This window comes from Falco cherrug, chromosome 13 (assembly GCF_023634085.1).
Source record: "Falco cherrug isolate bFalChe1 chromosome 13, bFalChe1.pri, whole genome shotgun sequence".
Taxonomy (NCBI): domain Eukaryota; kingdom Metazoa; phylum Chordata; class Aves; order Falconiformes; family Falconidae; genus Falco; species Falco cherrug.
The window spans coordinates 4,200,145-4,219,175 of NC_073709.1; the positions used below are offsets into that span (position 1 = coordinate 4,200,145).

Sequence of the window (19,031 nt, forward strand, 5' to 3'; positions counted from 1 at the left end):
CGCACGGGCTGGAGCGGGAGCTTCAGCTAGGCTCGGGCGGCGTTGCTCGTTCCCGCTGTGCAGCGCCCGTAACGACGGTGCCGCCAGAACCGGCCGCCGGCCCCCACCGCAGCGAGCGCTCCCGCTGCCGGGCCTACGTGAGGCGCGCGCGTCCCCTCCCCGTGACGCCGGTCGCTATAGCGACGGGCGGGCGCTCCAGCCGCCGCACCGTCCGCCGTTCCTCCCGTGGCGGCCGCGGCGATGGCGGCGGAGGAGGAGGGCGACGTGGAGTGGGTGGTGGACACCATCGCCGGGTTCCTGCAGGGGCCCGCCTGGTCCATCCCCATCCTGGAGTTCATGGAGCAGAAGTGCGAGGGTGAGCGGTGGGGCCGGGGCGGGCCGGGCTTCCCGTGGGCGCAGCCCCTTCGCCCGCGCCGGGCCTCGGCGGGGGGCTGCGGGGCGCCGGGAGGCTGCTGGGGCGGGCCCGCACGCCAGGCCTCGCCGCGGCCCAGGCCCCCGCCTCCGGCACCGGGCCGCGGTGTCCCTGTGGGCTGAGCTCCGTGCGGGCAGCAGGCGCACCCCCGCCGGTCCGCAGCGACCCCCGGGAGGGCGCCCCGGGCTCCGCGCAGCCGGCGGCGCTTGCGGGGAGGGGGCGCCTGGCGCGGGCGCGCCGGCTCCCCTGAGGCAGGCGTTGGGCGGGATGGGGCGGGTGGCGTCCATTAGCTCGTACAGGGGATTACGGCATGCGCTTACCGCGCGGAGCCCGGGCGAGCCCGCGTCCCGCGGCACGTAATGCCCTCACGGGGCTGGGGCGCGGCGGGAGGCCTGTAATGCTTCCCCAGGGCTAGGTGGTGTGCCCTAGGAAACTGGGCAGTACAACCGAAATTGCCGTCTGTTCGGTGGGACGGGAGAGTACAAGGCCCAAGTTAAATTCCGGCAATTTTGCAAACGTTGGCTGTTAAGAGATGAGAAGCTGTTCATTATTACCTCAGAAAAACGATAGTCAGCACTAAAAAGGCATCGGTTCGCAGTTACGTTTTGTCGGTGGTCCTGTGCGTGAGTTTAGCTCAGAAGCAACTCTAGTTAAACTGCCTTCTCTTCCTCAAGAGGAAACTGAGGGAGTTGTGGAGTAACTTGGGGAACGGCCTGAGTGAACTGGAAGCACAGGCAGTGAGGGGGGCACTGGGGTAGGCCTGGGGCTCCGTGTGAAGGTGCCTGAGGAGACCCGTATAGGGGTATGTATGTAGTGAGGAAAGGAGGACATGGGCTTTCTGCTTCAGGAATTTGGTTACGTTAGTTCTACTACTTACAGAATGTTTTTTGTGCTGCCGGAGAATACCTGTATCCTTATGGTAGCAAAATAGTTACAACTTCAACTTGGGCAAGTCTGAAAGCATTGCTGAAGTCCTTTAAAGAAAAAGGAAAAAAAAAAATAAAGGAAGCTTTCTTTTGTGATTTTTGCAGAAAAAGAACCATGTTTGAGTTGAGAACATGATGGCCTGTGGTCCTACCCAGCCTGCAGACGTTCACGCATGAGAAATATTAAAGCATGTTGCCATAGACTAATTTAGGATAACTTTATGTGGTTACTGTGGATAAGATCTGTTCTTTTAGTATCATTTGACAGGATGTAGGATTAATTAATAATTTTAACTTTAAAATACTGAAGTCATGAAACACAGGCTTCCAAACACATTTTACTTCTAGGGCCTTACTAGTATCAAGCTCAAAGTAAATGGTTTTTACTATTAAAGTATTCTGCCTACTCACACTTAACTCCTTCCCCTTCATCCTCCTGTGGACTCCAGAACAGCTTCTGTAATGGTTGGCCTCAGTAGGGCCTGGCCGTGTCTTTTGTTACGCAGTCATTCTTGTTAGGGTCCATTAAGAATTTTTATCTCATATTCAGTGAAGCAACACACCTCTGATTCAGATCACAGCTTCTAAACGAGTTGCTTCTTAGTTACCCTGAATCGTTTCTACCCTTTCAGGAAATGAGAACAGGAAGGCTGCTAGACTCTTTAGAGCTAGGAAGCAACAGAGAAATCCAGACTAGAAGTCTTCTCTTGGAAAGTCTGCCTAAATTTGAGCTCGGTCAGCTATTTTGGTTATCATGCAAAGGGTCTAGGTTTAGGAATCGGGGGAATTGATTATCCCTCTCTGGACCAATGATCTCTCTTTAGAAGGTTGAGAGGAATTTACTGGCAGTAAGAAGATTTATGGAACCTCTGTAAATTTCCATGTAGTGTGAGGCTGACTTATATAATGGTTGCTTCCTGCCTGTTTGTTTCTACATAAGAAATTGGAGGAACAAAGTAGAGAAATCATTTGCAGTAAATGATCTTCCAAGGTATCACTTGTGCTACAAGAGTGCTGTGTTGGACAACTTTTGGAAACTGTTGAGAAAAAAGGCTCAAGAATTGTTACTGCAGTGCTAGGGTTGCCAAGAAACACAGTTAAATTTGAAGTTTTAGTTGCAGGTATCTGTGCTATTTGCTTTTCCTCGCTATAAGTGTACTGTGCTGATTACATTGCTGGTTTTTTGTTTTTTGGGTTTTTTTGTACTGAGACGTTTTGTCAGAACAGAATTATTTTAATTCCCAAAACATTTAGTCTTTGGGCTGAACAAGCAAATTAGCAACACTTTGATTAACTGACAGTAGCTAGTGATTCCTCAGAAATAGAATTTGAGTTTTGGTATTTGATAAGGGATTGAATTTTTTGGAACTGTAGTTACTTAGGCCAAGTCCTTGCACTTCAGTTTATAAACAGTCCTGATGGTTTTCTATCTGTTGATAGCTTCCTTTCTCTCTCTCTCACTTTCTGGGTACTTGATTAATTTCTTATGGCTTGATTCCTTTTATGTGGCTGTGAAATTGAAATTAAATCTGTGAGTATGTATTTGGGGCAAGAGGTCTTCTACCTGTTCCAAGGTATTAATTGAAGCATCATTTGGACAGGGATAAGCTTGATAAGCTTCTGAGCACCAGAAGATAAAGACAAGGTACAAAAGGAATAAACGGATATTGTTGCCTGTGACTCCCTTCCCTCCCAGCACAGAGCTGCTTCACCAGTCAGTGAGGACTGGGGGAGAAAGATGAGAGTTTCCTCAGGTTTGCTTAACTGGCTCTTGTCTGTGAGGTCAGGTGAGTCAGTGGTATAGTCTAGCGGGGAGAACTCAAACTTGAGTTAGCACTCATCCCATTTGAAGGGTCATAGCAATGATTTTCAATTTGAACAGGAGAATGATGAGGTTGCCTCTCAGGTTATCTGGGTCTCCCAGCTTAATTTGAAACAGTGGTTCCTGTAGGACAACCAAAGACTCTGTGCAGAAACTTTAAGGACGATAATGACTACGTGATTTAGAAGCCTTGACTCAAGAAAATCCAAAATCTTGATTCAAAGTACTCCTTAATGCCATTTAACTCAGAGGGGAGATGCTAACTGCAGCTTGCTTTACTTGGCATTTCATCCCGGTTTTGTTCAGAGCTTGAGAACAGAGAGCAGTTTGTGCTGGCTTTCCACTCTGCATTCCATGTTGTCCTGCAGCTGTGGGAGGAGGAGGAGGAGGACTTGGAAGCATCCCCTTGGCAGTGTGAGGCTAGCTGTCTGCATGGATACTGAGGAGTGCCATCCCTGTGTCACCTCCGCTTTGGGTGCCCAGTGTGGGAGGAACAGTGGGAAGTAGAAGGGAACAGAGAAACTGAGACAAAGATTGGGATCTGCAAGAGCTGTAAGGGACATCCCTCGGAGGGGAGGAGATGCAGAAGACAATAGAGGCAGTTAAGTGTCTTCACCCTCTTGGGTTTGGTAAGATGATGGTCACCGCAGGAGCTGAACATTTTTAGAGTAAGATTTGTAGTACTTTTTCTACCATTTGAATTTATTCCTACATATTTTTAAAGCTTTTCTTTTTAAAAAGAATCCCTTCATTAAAATAATTTCCCTTGTGCAAAAATGAAACGGAAGCAAATGCTGTTTTCCAGATTATGTCATTTAAAAAGCAAGTTTCCCTTGCTTATTTAGAGGGCCTGAGTTGTTTGATTAGATTTCTATCATTGCATTGCTGTAAGTTGTTAGGAAGTGGTGCAAGTACTTTGTTTTAGGAACAGACATCTTGCATCATGCTTTTATCAAGGTTCAGAGTAACATTGCCTCAGGGCTGTCACAGCTGGGAAATAATGCTTTCTAAAAGTAATTCTAAATTTGAGTGAAGGTTATACTACTTCTACGTGCGTCAGTACCACCTACCATCAGAGATGATGTGTGTCTGTATGAAATAAATCACACTCACCAATTTAAGCAGAATTCCCATTCTTCCAATGACTTCAAAGAATGCATATGGGAAGTGACTTGTCCAATATGTAGTGGCTAATCTTGACAGGGATTGAGAAAGTCTTACTTATAAGCCTCTGCTTTAATTGCTAGGTCTTATATTACCTCTGTTCTTTGTTGACTTGAAAAAAATGTAAATTAAAAAACCCCAAACCCTAGTTTCCAGTTTCTCTTATTTTCTGCTTCTTCCATCTGTCCTGCAGTGTAGAGATCATTAGTTTGATATTTCCAGTCGAGAGTTCTTAATATGAACTTATATGCATATAATTAATATGGTCCTTACTATACAGATGCTCGTTTTGTCTAAATCAGGATAGATACAATTAAAAAAACTTCCCTGCAGCAGATTTCCTTTTTTGGGGTTATCTGTTTTTGTGCAGGCATGGTCTCATTTTCCTGCCTCACCTTTAATTCTCGCTAAATGAATGGCATTGTAAAAAAATTTGGTTTAAGTCATTAATACATCCTCCATGTAAATACCTGGGGGAGGGGGGGGGAAGAGAATCTTCCTGCTTTATATCTGTTCACCTGCTGTCTTAGAACAGCCTTGCACAAGTTCATATGGTAGTTCTTACAGTAAATCTTACTTTTCTTATACTAAATCTGGCTTTTTAGTGTATGTGTCTGCTGAATCCTCAGCTTGCTTAGAAATCTGCTTCTGTTATTACAATAAGTTTTCCTGGTATTAATTTAATTACATTAAATTACCAAAAGTACGTGCTTAGCCTGAATGTGTGGAAAAATACATTATTTTAATCAATAATGGCCAATTATTTCATGCAATTAAATATATTACCTTGTAAAGGTTAATCTTTCGCTCTAAAGCGTAAGTTAATTTGTGGTGTGTAAACTAACCCCAAAATGTGTGTGTGTTTTGTGTTTTTATTTTTCCCCACAGTTTTTGATGATGAAGAAGAAAGCAAGTTGTCTTACACAGAAATTTATAAGGAGTACCAAGCTCTGGTGAGCATTATTCCCTGTTTGTGATAGATTTCTAAGAAATACAATTTAAAGTGTTAAAGCAGTATTTAGATGAAATTTTAATTGTGCTATCTTTTGTTATTTAGTTTTCTAACATTGCCTGTTATAATTGTTATTTAGAAGTCCTTTGAGTCGTAGCCGTCTTACGCATTTTTATGCTTAAACACAAGATAGTAGAAAAGAAGCTTCAACAGTCATATCTCTTATGCCATGTTACTTATTTTTCATTAAGATTAATAAATCCACGAGCTAAAATACTGTACTTAGAAGCTTGATAATATTCAGATTTTCTGTCAAGTTAAAATGACAAACAGCACAGTGTCTGAGAAATGTGTATAACTTCTATTTTGTTCACTGATGAGCCTGGTAAATCTTTTGAGTTAACTTTCAATTGTCAGAAAAAACTACAGGAGATGTGTGGAGCATGCTTAAAATACCTATAAACCAATGCATACTGATTTCTAAAAAAAAATTTTTTTCTAACAAGGATTAGTAATATGTGGTGTTAAAAAAGCGTCAACTTAATAAATACAGACCAACATCCATTTTTGCTGTGACCCTGGAGGGTTTCAGACACACAGACTGACAACAAGTGCTTTTACCCACAGGGCAAAAATTGGTGAGGAATACTAGCCAGGAGTCTGGGGAAAAGGTGGAGGAAGAGAAATTCTTGGAAATTGGAGAAGCTAAATTAAGTAGTTACCAAATTTAGCAATGAAAACAGTTCATGAAAGTAAACAAGGCCTGATGTATCAGAAAAATCAATTATATTATTGCAGTGATCTTCATTTGAGTTTAAAAAAGACAATGCCAGCAGAAAAGAATGTACAGTTATAAAAAAAAAATTAATACGATCCTTAGGGAAAAACCTCTTAGAAAGTAAGGCTTATACTTTTTTATAGGTTGAAAAATTATTAGAAGACTATCTTAAAGAAGTTGGAATTAATGAAGAGAAATTTCAAGAGGCTTTTTCATCTCCTCTTGCAAAGACACGCACTTCACAGGTATTTTCCTTTGTTAAGGAAGGTACAGATTCAATTTTTAGCTTTCTATTTTCACTAATACAGCAGGGTAGAGATGAAACTTGGAAAACTTTACTTGGTAAAAGTGTAGTTTTCTAAAACATAATGTGTGTGTTTGTATTATGAACTTTGACCAGAAAAATGTGCATCTTGAAAAGAATGACAGATACTTGTGTGGTGTCAGGCACCTTTTGAGATTAATCTTCTGTGCTTTGTGTGTTTTAAAACAAACCTCTAAGCTTAGGGTATTTCTGCCACCTTTATTTGCTTATTTGTCAGTTTTAGTCTTCAGTCTGTTTACAGCAGCAGACAAAGATTAAAACAGTAGACATATTCCATGAAATAAAAAATGTTTTCCTCTGTAATAAAACAGTAAAATCTGTAAGACAAACATTGGCCTTGAGGCATGTTTAGGCAGCCCTTCACCTGCCCAAAGATATCTTTCAGAATATTTTGGGTATGTCGGGCAGAGGAGTGGGAGCTTCTGCTGCTGGTTTAAATTGGGCTTTGTTGACATATCTCCTCCTAGATGTGTAACAAACTTCTTCAGAGTGTGCATTCCTCACTCAAGCTTATGCATTTGTTCAGGAAGTCAAATGAATTGCAGTTGTAATCTTAGACAGGGGACCCCTCCAGGTTTTGTGATAATATTGTAGACATGTTAATCTAAAGACATAAACCATCAAATTATCTTCTTGACTATTAGCTCAACTTGTATGGCTGGAAAAAAAGACAGATAGGAGTATTAAGTATAAGTATTAAAAACATGCTCCACTGAATTTAAATCTTAACCATCTCAGTCTGCTTGAAATTATATTAAGATTTCTTTAGGGGTTTTAATTTTGTGCATATCTTCCCACCCACAGGCCATTTTGCAAACAGTGTTGGCAGCAGAAGATTTTAGACTATTTAAAAAAATGATGGTACAGAAAAATATTGAAATGCAATTGCAAGCTATTAGAATCATTAAAGAAAGAAATGGTAAGGAGTGGTAAATGTGGGGTTTCACTTCATCCTTTTTAGCGTTCTTTTGATGACTGTGTAATCCATTTATAAGCGAGTATAGAGTACTGGTTCAGTTAATGAAAGTAATTCAGTTGATTTTACTGGGACTAGGATTTCATTGCTTAGTCCTTGGCTTGCGTTCTCAGTGACAGCTGTCTCTATGTTCCTTTCTAAATTAACCGATTTTCCAGTTCTGTTTGTGTAATTTTTTTCTGTGAAACTTGGCTTAGACTTAGGTTTTGTTAATGAATTTTTGTGCTAATTTTGAGTGTTAAAGCAATTATTATCAGTTCATCAACAAAGACAACACTGATAGTTTGAACTATGCTACTTACAAAGGAATGATGCTGTGCTATCTGCTGTGCCTAACTTTGCAATTCACACCGTACAGTTGCATCTGAAAAATCCATATAGAAAGCAGAAGGCTTTCATTGTGCTAATACATGCACACTTTTAGAGAAGAGAAAATAATTTACATCCAACTTTGCTGGTCTGTTGATGTTTCTGAAAGAATTTTCATCTACCCACTCCTTTCTTCCATGTAAAAAAAAAAGTTTTACCATTTTGTTTTGACTTCTGCATGCATGTTTTTTTCAGGAAATAATTTTGGAACTTTAACTTTCATACAACAGATAAATTTGAAAATGGTTGTTAGCCATGGCTGAACTGCAGTCTGTAGGAAATGCCATATAGTGGTCAATGCAGAGTATGATTTATGCTTTACCCTTAGACGTCAAATCATTGTTCAGAAACCTTTGCCTTTTTGCTGCTAGCAGCTTGATGCCTAGGATCCAGAATCCTTTTGGAAACAGTTAAAGGAGGAAGACTTAGATGGGGGTTTTTTGTTTGTTTGTTTTTGTTTTTTCTTTGTTCTCTCTGTGCTCCATTTGGCATCATTCTTCAGGCAAAGTAATTTTCTTTAGAGTAATGCATAAATTGTGCTATGGTTTTTTTTATAGGTGTGTTGCCCGACTGTTTGACAGAGGGTTCTGATGTATTCAGTGAAATTGAAGAAGAAGAAATGAAGATACTGAGGGAGGTTCTAAGGTACAAAATGAATCTGTCCTTCTTTGTATGTTACTTTAAAATAAAAAATAAAGGTATGTAGGACCTAACTCTTCTAGCCTTTTCCAGGAGGCCACCTTCATCACACAGATGACATGAATGTTCTTGTCAAAATCCTACCTAAGAGAAAATGAATGGTGCTAGACAGTGGGTGTGATCAGGAATATTGAAGACTCAGGGAGAACTGCTCTGCCACGATGAAGTGTCTTGATGATGCGTAGAATGACGTGCAACTTTGAGCCCCATCCTTTCCATCCTCCCCTGAATCTCCAGGTAGAACTAAAGTTAGCCCTGGGGTCGATGTCTCTGGACATAGCTGTAATTCATTCAGGGAACACCCTAAACAATAAAGCCTTGGAAAGGCAAATTCTGGTTTTGAAGTAGGCCTTATACCTTTCTATAGCTTCCTTCTTAGTTGAGTTCAACGACTGTCGCTGTGATCTAAGATGATGTGTGAGGACTGACACAACTTCTATAGGTTCTCCTCCACTCCCAGTTCACATATATATAAGCATAATCTGAAATAATAGCAGATTAATCCATTTACATTATATTAATTTATGCTATTTTCCCTCTGTATTCTGGAAATGCTTCCCTTCCTGTCTTTAAATGAGCAGATGAAACAAGGGATAGATAAGCCCTGGAAATTCTTACGCTATTATTTTTGCACAGAGAAAGGTAGACTGGGGATGGTGGCTTCTGTGTGTTTATCATAATTATTTATTTCTATTACAAGTGCCTTTTCACTTAAGTCATGGGAGTATTTTGGATACTAACAAATTTGTATTATGTTGTAATTGTTTTGATAGCCCTCAAATATTTAATCAGTGCTAGATTTACCTACAAGTCACTAAAGAAGTTTTGAGCATTTACTTGTATTTTGTGTTACAGAAAATCTAAGGAAGAATATGAAATAGAGCAAGAAAGAAAGAGGACTGAAGAAGTGAGTATCTTACCTTTCCAGATGAGTTATATTGATGATTAAGAAATACTCTGATATTCCTGTCCTGGGTGTTGATTCTGTCACTGTAAGGCACTGTGTACCATCCTCAGCAAACAGTCTCTCAGGAGGGTCTTACTGATGCTTCCTTTTGAAAGGTCTGTTCTGTTGTTTACGTTTTTTCTGATGGTATCATTGACACTAGCGCTATACATGACACCGTTAACCATCGGCCATTTGGCAGAGCTCATGTGGTAAGCGTATTCCCTCTTTGGTATCAAAATTCTAAAATCCTGATAATGGATGTCAACCTTTTGGATCCAGAGAACATCTGAATTACTGATATTGTCAAGATCAAAGAGACTTCAAAGTATAAGCTTCTTAGAGATTATAGCATTCATAATCCTTCAGGAATTTTAAGGATCACTTCATGGGCAGTAAGTCTGCACAGTAGTGCCAGAACCTAATCACCAGGAACCAGAAATCCTCTCCAAGTTAGACCATCATTTGGTCTCCATCAGAGTAAACCATGTAACTGAATGTAAATGGGGACTGGCTAAATTGCCATTTGTTCAGCAACTGAGAAACAAATTGAAATTGAAATAAATTGCAGTGGAATCGTGGCAATAAACCTCCCCTTCATTGGGAAAACATACAAAAATAGCTGGGATTGTAGGCTGTTTCAAAAGGGAGCAGAATTGTTCTTTTGTTCATTTCTGTCATTAGGGAATTGAGCTTGCTAAATTTGAAAAGAGAAAGTGCTGTTTCTTCAGCCTGAACTGACAAAGGAAACTGCCTGGAGACCAAAAGTGGCTGCTGTGGAGGTTGACACTCCCCAGTTCAAAACCCATGATAGGTGCAGATGATGGCTATGCTATTGAATGCAAGACTTGAACAGCTGGGACGTTCTACCAAACTATACCTCTCTCCCAGTGTGTGATGCTGTGGAAAAGTGGTGGCAAAACTTCTTTCCGGTATTACTATGGTAGATTCCAGGAAATGAGACACCCATTCTACTGGATTTCTTGCAAAATAACCGGGAAACTCAAGCTTTGGCTCTTTTAAGAATTCCAGTTACATTAGGATGCAGGCTTATCAAAATCAGCCAAGGCAAATTCAAGCCAGCCAAGAGTATCAATATTCTTGATAAACAAGATAGATTACAGAGGCCCCAGTCAAGTTCATCTGGATGGAGAAGGTGATACTTACCGTTCAAGAATACGTTTTTGTTAGAAAATGTTTTAATATGAAATAATATTTTCATGAATGCTGGGGTGTTCTGACATAAATTAGATGGTTGATGAACAGCATGGACACTTTCTGGGCAAATCCCAGCTGGCTTTACAATTTTGAGAGGTGGGCTACATTGTCAAGATTTCCCAGACAAGTATAGGAGTGAAACAATAGTGTCAGAGATTATCCAGACCTATTGTTTCCATTCAGCTGATTGTTTCTCCGTTTCTGTGGTAACTTGGGTGTACGTTCCTGGTTCTCTTACTGTATTGTATTTTTCTGGTGGACAGAGGTCTGCTTGAAAGTCACAAGCAAAGTGTGGCACACACACACACACACACACACACCCCCCATTATCTGTTTGTAGCTGGGAAACAAGGTACTAATTTGCCTAATATGCTAAATTCTGGTGATTGATTAGGGAACAGGTTTTGAACTAAAATAAGAAATGCTGACTGACAAGTCTAAGCCAGTAAGAACCTTCCTATTAGTAAACCAAAATAAGTAGTTTGCTTTTGTTTGTTTTGACTATGTAGTGTAAACAACACAATTTTAACTGAAAGTCCTTTTGGGAGCTTTCTTGCCCCTGAGGTGCAGTGGCAGGAAAATGTAATGCTTGGTTTTGTTTGTTTTTTAATTTGAGGCACGTGGTAAACTTAAATCACCAGATGTTAGCTACAGTTCTCCAGGAGATTCAAGAGAAGCCATAAAAGTGAAGGAGTCCATGGAGGGAGCTGATGATTCTGAAGGAACTCCAAAACTTCCATTAGGTAACTCCATGGGGAAGTGCAATGCTGAGTGTGCAATATGATACTATTTTCAAATTATTGGAGTGTTCCCTCATAGCAAGGTTTTAAGAACTTGGCTGGATGAGGCTGTGAGTAAACCATCCTATCTTTGAAGTGAGCCCTGCTTTGAGCAGAGTATTTGTGCTGGGTGGCCTGCAGAAATGCCTTCCACCCAGAGTTGGTATGTTACTCAGCGATGTTCTAAGTCGTCTCCAATTGGAGCAGAAACACAGGAGTCCAACAGCAGTTTTCTTCTTTCAGTTTACTGTGCTTATGCTGCCACGACTGTTAAGTACAATGTTTCCTGTAAGCAACTATGAATCATTTACTTAAAATATTATGCTTTCTCTCCCTGTGTGTGGCCATTATAGATTTAATGTATAATTGTACAACACTTCTTCATAGCAAGCGAGCATTTCTGAAGGAACTAACCTTGTGCTGTCAAGCTGAATTGTCAGATCACCAAACTGAACCTTTTTTGTGTTTGGGTCAGGTTCTTGTTACTCATTTAAATCTTTTCAATTTTACCTTTTTGTTTTTGAGTGGGATTGTGACACTTGCCAACTCACAGTGCCACGGAGAGCTCTTTTAAGTAGTTTTTACCCCAGTTATGTAGTGAAAATGGTCTGGATTGTTTGTAGATAATTATTTACTGGAGAGCATGACCAAGCCAGTGCTTTTAAGGGAGGAGAATAAAAGGAATCGCTGGTTGTAATGAATGCGCCCTTGGTATGTTTGTGTTGCAGCTAAAGCACAAGGGTGCTGACCTGTTCAGGAAAGCAGGAAGATTCTTAGGTGGCAAGAAGCATATATGTGTGTGTGTGTGTGTATACATGCACACGCACATATAGGTATGTATGTATACACACACACATATCTATGTATATGGGTGTACGTTGTCGATGTTCAAAACCAGGTTGCATCTCAGTGGGATCTGCTGTCTTAAGAGGTTGTGAAAAATTTGTAACGATATCCTAAGGTCGCTTAGAAGAAGACGGTTCCAACCTTGGGAAATAATAGCCTGTGCTGTCTTTCAGTTACATTTTTCCTTTCTCTCTTACTTGTCTCTGTATGCTTTCACACCGGAAGTTTTCATACCGCAGACACTTGAGCTGGATACTTTTAGCCTTGGTAGTACCTTTGGGCCATACTTGCTCCTTGCTTTTTCGTTTGATGGCCATTAACAGATGAAGTGGTTGTAGGACCCTCTTCTTTTGAACTGAATTAGTGTCTTTCACAGTTTCACATTAGGAAACTGAAAAAAAAAAATTGTCACTGACCTTTTTAAATATGGTTGTTGTTCCCCCTCCCCCGCCCCCCCTCCCCCGTTATCCCTTCTGTCCTTTGGTTGAGGCATTTATTTGAACTCTTCTCTCCCTTCCACCCTTGGAAGTATGCAAAAGGCCTGCAGGTATACTTGCACTCTTCTCCCAGCCTGCTCTTAGTTCTCTTATTTTTCGCTCAGTAGTGCCACCACTAAACTATGTCGGTCCTGCAGTGGCTGCTTCCCTGATTCATGGGGAAGGCACATGAATCTAGCAAACACCCAATCTGAGGACTTAATCCTGGGCTTGAGAGACAGGAGGTCGTGATGCTCAGGAGTCAGGACTTCTCTGCACTTGAGCGCAGCACATCTGTGCTGTCCAAGTGCCTGCTCAGCTGGTGCTGAGCATTGCCGTGCTCTTTAAATGCCAAAGAAGAGACAGGTCTACAAAAAGTTCAGCTTCTTGGAAATCTTCGTCCTTGCAGACCTGGCATCTTGTGGCAGCATAGCTGTCCAAAGAGGCTACTGAGAAAGTTTGCCACAGCTCATCCTCTAGTATTGTCTTCTAGAAAAGTGGTTTTGGGTAGTGGTGGCAAAAATTAAGAAGAATCTGCATGGGGAATCTTCTTCCATGCCCCTTCCTCACAAAGAACTGAGAGGACCAGCCTCCAGAGCAGCCTGTGATTGCCCGCCTCTAAAACCTGGGCTCCCAACTAAAGGTTCGTCTCGGATAATGGGATCATATCCTCGGCTTGACTGACTTCCTCTTGGTGCCAGATACAACTCTGGGAACAGAAACAGCAAGAACCTTTCACCAAGGGTTTGTGCCCTGGTCTTCTCTCACCTGGGCTGGTCCCTGACCCTCACAGCCCACCAGACCTATGCTTGGGTCCTGGCTCTGCGTTATTACTGGCAGGGTTGCGTTACCAAGGAACAGGACAGCTTGCCTTTCTCGACCCAAGCATGGGGGGCAATCCTGTACCCAGGGACTGTCATCTGCCTTGGCAACATGGCCCTCGCATGAGCCAGCTCTCAGAAAAACACTTTTCCTTTTCCTTTGTTTTTTGTTCCCTCCAGTCCGCCATACGTTTCTCTCCCTTCAGATACACAGCACTTTTATTATTTTTTGCTATTTCCCCTTCACCTTGAGACCCAAGATTTCAGTTTGTGGACCCCTTAAAGTTTTCCACTGTATGATGAATTCAAATTTAATGGTATTTGCCTTAATTTTCTTAATTTCACTTTGATGAGCTCCTTACAAATGATTTGCAGGTTAGGGCTTGCCAAACCATTCCTGCTGTACTTTGACCACCTAACTTGTGCAGTGTGGAGAGATCAGAAGGGTGAATTTCATAGTAAAGGTCGTTCTCAACACTTTGGAGTGCAAGGGACCTTTCCAGCATTCTTGGAGAACACTTCCTGCTCCAGGTACCTGCAGGGCAGCTGCTTCAGAAGTTGCACTCGAGTTCGCGCTGAGCCACGTGTATTGTGCTATCGATAAGGAGGACACAGCGGCTGCTGGAGTGGTCCTGCGTGCTTGCATTTTGAGAAGATTCTGAAGTAATTGTCCACATGGAAAAGTGTGTTGCTTAGCCACCCACAGCGTGAATGTACATATAGACAAGTTCTCAAAGGAAAAAAAAAAAGTTATGTACCAGTAACTGTAATTCTTTGAGATATGCTGTCTATTTGTAACTTCACTATACACCCTCCTCCCCCTCTCTTCTCAGTATCTTTTCAGGTTCATGGGTTAAGTGACACTGAGGGTCCTATAATCACATCCTACAGGTACTGACTGCTAAGACACAAACATCTCCAGTTTGAGTGTTTGCGGTATGGACAGCCACAGTGTACACTTACATACACACCACACATTTCAAAGAGCTGCTTTCTGGTAAGTAGCGTTCCTTAATCATCATGTTGGTTATAGTGTAGGTATTTGGCATGCAGTGTGTGCTTTTGGGGTTTCTTTTCCTCTGCTTTTTTAACCAGACAGCTATAGTGTGAGGAAATTTTTCTAGCAATTTTAACTCTGACCTCTCACAGTGCCTCTAAGAACTTGTATCTGTCCCCAAAAGACATTCTTTAGAGCATCAAGACTTCCAGCAGACATAATTCAGTGAAATGCAAATTCTTCAGCCTGACCTTGGTTTTACATTTCTGTCCTGGTTTGTTTTTCTGTACTTTGAATAACATTTCCTTTGCTTTGCTTTTTTTCCTACCTTTTTGCAACTATGTATCTTGTAATTTTCTGTACTAAAGAAAGCAGCAATGTTGAAGAGCTAAATGTATGTTGCTTGCTCTAACCTAAAGAAACAACTGAGTGGCGTTCACCCTGCACTAGCGCTGGTGGAGCTAGCTTTGCCGTCTGTTCCTTGGTAGAGACCAAGGAGAGTACTTGTACCTTAATCCTCATGCAAGTTCTCAGCATTACAACAAAAAATTACAGCACTGTAGAATTATAATCAGCTACATTCAGTTGTATCAACTTGGATATAATGGATGGACTCAAACTGAACACAGTAAGATTTGTATTTCACTACCTGGATTCTTGCCTTTATGTGGATATTTTCAGACATAGTTTAAAACAGTCAAAAGGCTCTTAATTTTTAATAAAAATACAGTAGGAGCAGCAGCTTGCCTTACTCAGGAGTAGTAGTAGGTAAAGTCAAGCAAAGTCTTAGTAAAGTTCTGAAAACACACCCTGCTCTACAGCCTGGTGACTGGAGAGGCTTTGACTTTGACATCAATAACCTTGATGACTCCATGATCTCCAAGATGGCAAGTGGGATGCAAGGTACAACTAACCTTGGTCCCTGTGGAGGTATGAGGGGCACAGCCGGCGTCGGTACAGGCTCACTTTTCTTTTCCAGCACAGGCACTTTTGGTCTTGGACATATGCCAGGAGAACAGGATATTGTGCAGGACTGTGATCTTGCACAAGGCTTGATAGGGAGGGGAAGATACTCGCTACAAGAAAGTCGTGAGTGGCCCTGCACTACTGGAAAGACATTGAGGTGCTGGAGCGCCTGATTCTTTGCTGTGAGGCTGAAGGCTGAAGCGGTACACTCGTACGTGCAGTGGGCTGAAGCGTGCCTTGCCTGCTGCCCATCAGCGCCTTGGCATGCCAGACAGAAGTGGCAAGTACAGTCTCAGTGTGAACGGACTCCTGGAACACTGAGCGTGACGTCATACTTCCAAGCATTTAACAACTTATAATTCATTGCAGTAGAGGTACTTAGGATGTAAAGTGTTACTTAATTGCTTCCGTTGTGCAAATACAATATCTACGTTAGTTTGAAGGTAAGTTTTATTAATAAAAAGGGGAGGAATGTGTTGGTTTTTTAAAGTTTTCCATTTAATCAGAAGAGACATCTAGGTATCGGAAGAAACACTGATAAAATTTTCTTATGTATTTCTATTTTTTCTAATTGCTTTCTCTGTAAAAATTGCTGCATAGAGGAATCTCAGAAATATGCAAGGGAGGACTTAAAACCAGTGCGGCCATTACCAAAAGGAACAGAAAGCTTACCTCAGCCATCTTGTACCAAAGGGAAAGACGACATTAAGAAAAGGTCAGCTGGAAAATGTTCAGAAAATGCAGCGCAAAAGGCTGGGATGGAAGGACCTGTAAGTTTAAAACAAACAAGAAAATCGCCCAAACATAGAACTCGAAAGCAAAAAGATAGGATTACATTTAGAATATGTATGTAAGACAGTAGTTTTTATATATATATATATATATATATATATAATATTTTTCTATTATTTTAATCAGGTGGTGGGTTTTGTGGTGTATTTCTTTTTTTTAAAACCAGCATGCAAATACTGTTTTATAGTATTAGTTTAATTTGCATAAAGTTCAGATTATCATTCCAGTTTTAGGCTAGAATTCAGCATTCAGCCTTTGACTGGTGATGTTTTCTTAGTAGAGTGCTCTGGCTTGAAACTTCAGCTTGGATTTTTTGTTTGTTTGTTTTTTGTTAGCTAGTCATTTTGGAGGCAGATATGATGTAAATGCTTTTATCTTGCATAACATGCAGACCAAAAATTAATTTCAAAATGTATTTGAAAAAATAATTCCAGAATTTGTCAGAACTTGAAAAACAGCAGCTGAAGCAACGAGAGGACTACCTGAAGAAGAAACGAGACATGCTGATGGCTACAAAGAAAGAGTCAAGAAATAATGTACTGTCACCATCAAACTCTGAGCAGAAAGAAGAGGAATCGTCTCCTAAGGAGGTGAAGGATTCAAACATTTAAATCATCGTGACCACTTTATAGAAGAAACACAGATGATTTCAGTGACAATGTCAGTGTTGCTGCTGAGTATTGCAGCAGAATAAGAAACCCAAGTGGGGGAAGCAGAGAGGAAGCATTTCCAAGCTACTCCTTTTGCAGAAGCTTATAGGCTAGAGGTTTTAGTGATTGTTAGCATTATTTTGCTTCTGTATCACCAAATCCTCATGATTAAGTTTATGAACGGCTAAAATACTGGTTTTTTCCTAAGCTGTGACCTACTGTTTGGGCTCCCTTAAATCTCTGGGATTTTTTTTTTCCCCAGCTGAAACAGGAGAAACATTTTTCTTTTGCAAAGTCTTATTTTACAGAGGTAACAAATTTGCTCTGTTCTTTTGCTCTTTTTCTTGAGAGTTTTGTGCTTATTTAAAATGGAGAAATCGTTGATTTCTGTGCATCGAGCACTGGAATGGAAGCACTGTGGTGATGGTACCTTTTAGAAAGACGAGGCCCTCTGAAGGGTGGATGCTGCTGTCCACCCAGTTGCCAACAGAAAAACCAGGTCCGTGGGAGGGCTGGAAGCGTGGGGCAGGAGAATGCTGTGCTGCTGGAAGCAGCCCCGCTGGCAGTTTGCCCATTCTTCAAGGTTGCCTTTGTGCAAAGGCTGTTCTCTGTTCAGAGGCGTGTGTGAAGTTGCTTAGGGAGTGAACAGACACGTTCCTTGACTTGAAACAAGTGCTAAAATCACAAAAATCCTTGAGCTGTGGGGATGATAGAAAACCTAGTTTGGGGAGAAAAAGAAAAGGTAAATCCTATTGGGGAAAGAAAATACAGCCATAAAAAATCCCCCAAATCCCTACTGATACAGACATCTTTATCAGGAAAAACCCAACTTTTTATTGTTAATCATCGTTATGGTTACCACAAGTAGGTTTGATCTACATTTATATGAAAATAAATGCGTGAAAGCTCTCAACACAAGTAAGGAAACGAGTAGATGACATTATTACATTGTTCTGTGCAGGTGTTACTGTTTTGGTTTTCTTTGTTTTTTTTTTTTAAAAAAAGTAATTACTTTTCTTTACAGAACCATGTATTTAAGACAGAGGGCCTCCTGTCAGCTCGGGTATTTTTCAGAGTGGCTGAGCATTTTATTATGCTCAGAACACTTGATTGGGGAACTTCAGGAATGACTGGGCAGCCCCAGGTTAAGCTGAGGTGTGGAAAAAAGGCAGATTGTGCAGAGCCAGTCAGCCGCATCCTGTGATCTGCTGCTGCAGAGATGGAACAGTAATACTTTTTTTTTTTTTTATATATATATATGATGCTGGTGAGTGTGAAGGACGGCTGCTGCAGCCTCAGGTTTGCAAGTGGTGTTACCAGCCCCCCCCCCACGCTCTCACACCGGGGGAGCGGTTCACGTTAGAAGTCAGGATGTCTCCCAGGAAAGCCACGCAGTTTATCAGTGTTGTGTTTCTTTCCACTTTGTCTTTAGGAAATGTCAGAAGAGAAGCAAAGGTTACTGCAGAAGAGGAAAATGCTTGCAGAAAAACTGAAAGAAGAAGTTATTAATAAGCGGTAATTTTAAGAAGCTCATTGCAGATCTCAAGAACACAAGTATGTCTTTAGAATCAATTATATAATCAATAATTGAATGGATTGTTTTCCAATATTACTTTGTTTTATAGAACTTTCAGACAAGCAACGCAGTACTTTTATAGAATAAGTATTTAAAATGTCACTGGAATACACTAAAACCAGACTTTCCAGAATGCTGGAAACTATGACTTTCCCTGGCCCCTGTTCAGCGGCCAGGCCCCTGACCATCACTGCAGCGTGCAGGCTGCCTCAGTACTGACCTCAGCCACGTGATGGCAGACGGAACAAAAGCAGATACTGAGATCTGTTAAAATAATTCCTCTGTGAACAGTTCTGAGTTAAAAACTTTATTTTTTTTATTTTTCAATTAAACAACTCTGTTCCTTTTACTAGAATATTATAAAAAATTTGCTACTTTTCAGCTGTGCAATGTAATAAAGTCTAATTCCACAAGAAGTGCAACTATGATCATCTTATTTTTCTGAAAAATAATGCAGTTTGGGGTCAAGACATTTACAGATGAACTCTGGATTACATTGTTTTCCATACTTTTGGGGCAGTTTACTTGTCCTTAGATGCAA

At 41.2% G+C, this 19,031-nt stretch overlaps 1 protein-coding gene across 2 annotated transcripts in view; it reads left to right on the forward strand.

Moving 5' to 3' along the window:
- CFAP36 (cilia and flagella associated protein 36) overlaps positions 1-19,031 on the forward strand; it is a 20,854-nt gene continuing 1,823 nt past the window's right edge. Inside the window, exons 1-10 of one of the 2 annotated variants that reach the window (XM_055725364.1) lie at positions 1-355; positions 5,213-5,277; positions 6,198-6,299; positions 7,184-7,298; positions 8,282-8,369; positions 9,279-9,330; positions 11,204-11,330; positions 16,073-16,242; positions 16,699-16,854; positions 18,347-18,468. In XM_055725364.1, the coding sequence (XP_055581339.1) occupies positions 241-355; positions 5,213-5,277; positions 6,198-6,299; positions 7,184-7,298; positions 8,282-8,369; positions 9,279-9,330; positions 11,204-11,330; positions 16,073-16,242; positions 16,699-16,854; positions 18,347-18,433 (1,077 nt within the window). In that variant the 5' untranslated portion in view covers positions 1-240 and the 3' untranslated portion in view covers positions 18,434-18,468. Of the gene's footprint in view, positions 356-5,212; positions 5,278-6,197; positions 6,300-7,183; positions 7,299-8,281; positions 8,370-9,278; positions 9,331-11,203; positions 11,331-16,072; positions 16,243-16,698; positions 16,855-18,346; positions 18,907-19,031 lie in introns of those variants that run through there. The other variant, XM_055725363.1, reaches the window with a different exon arrangement.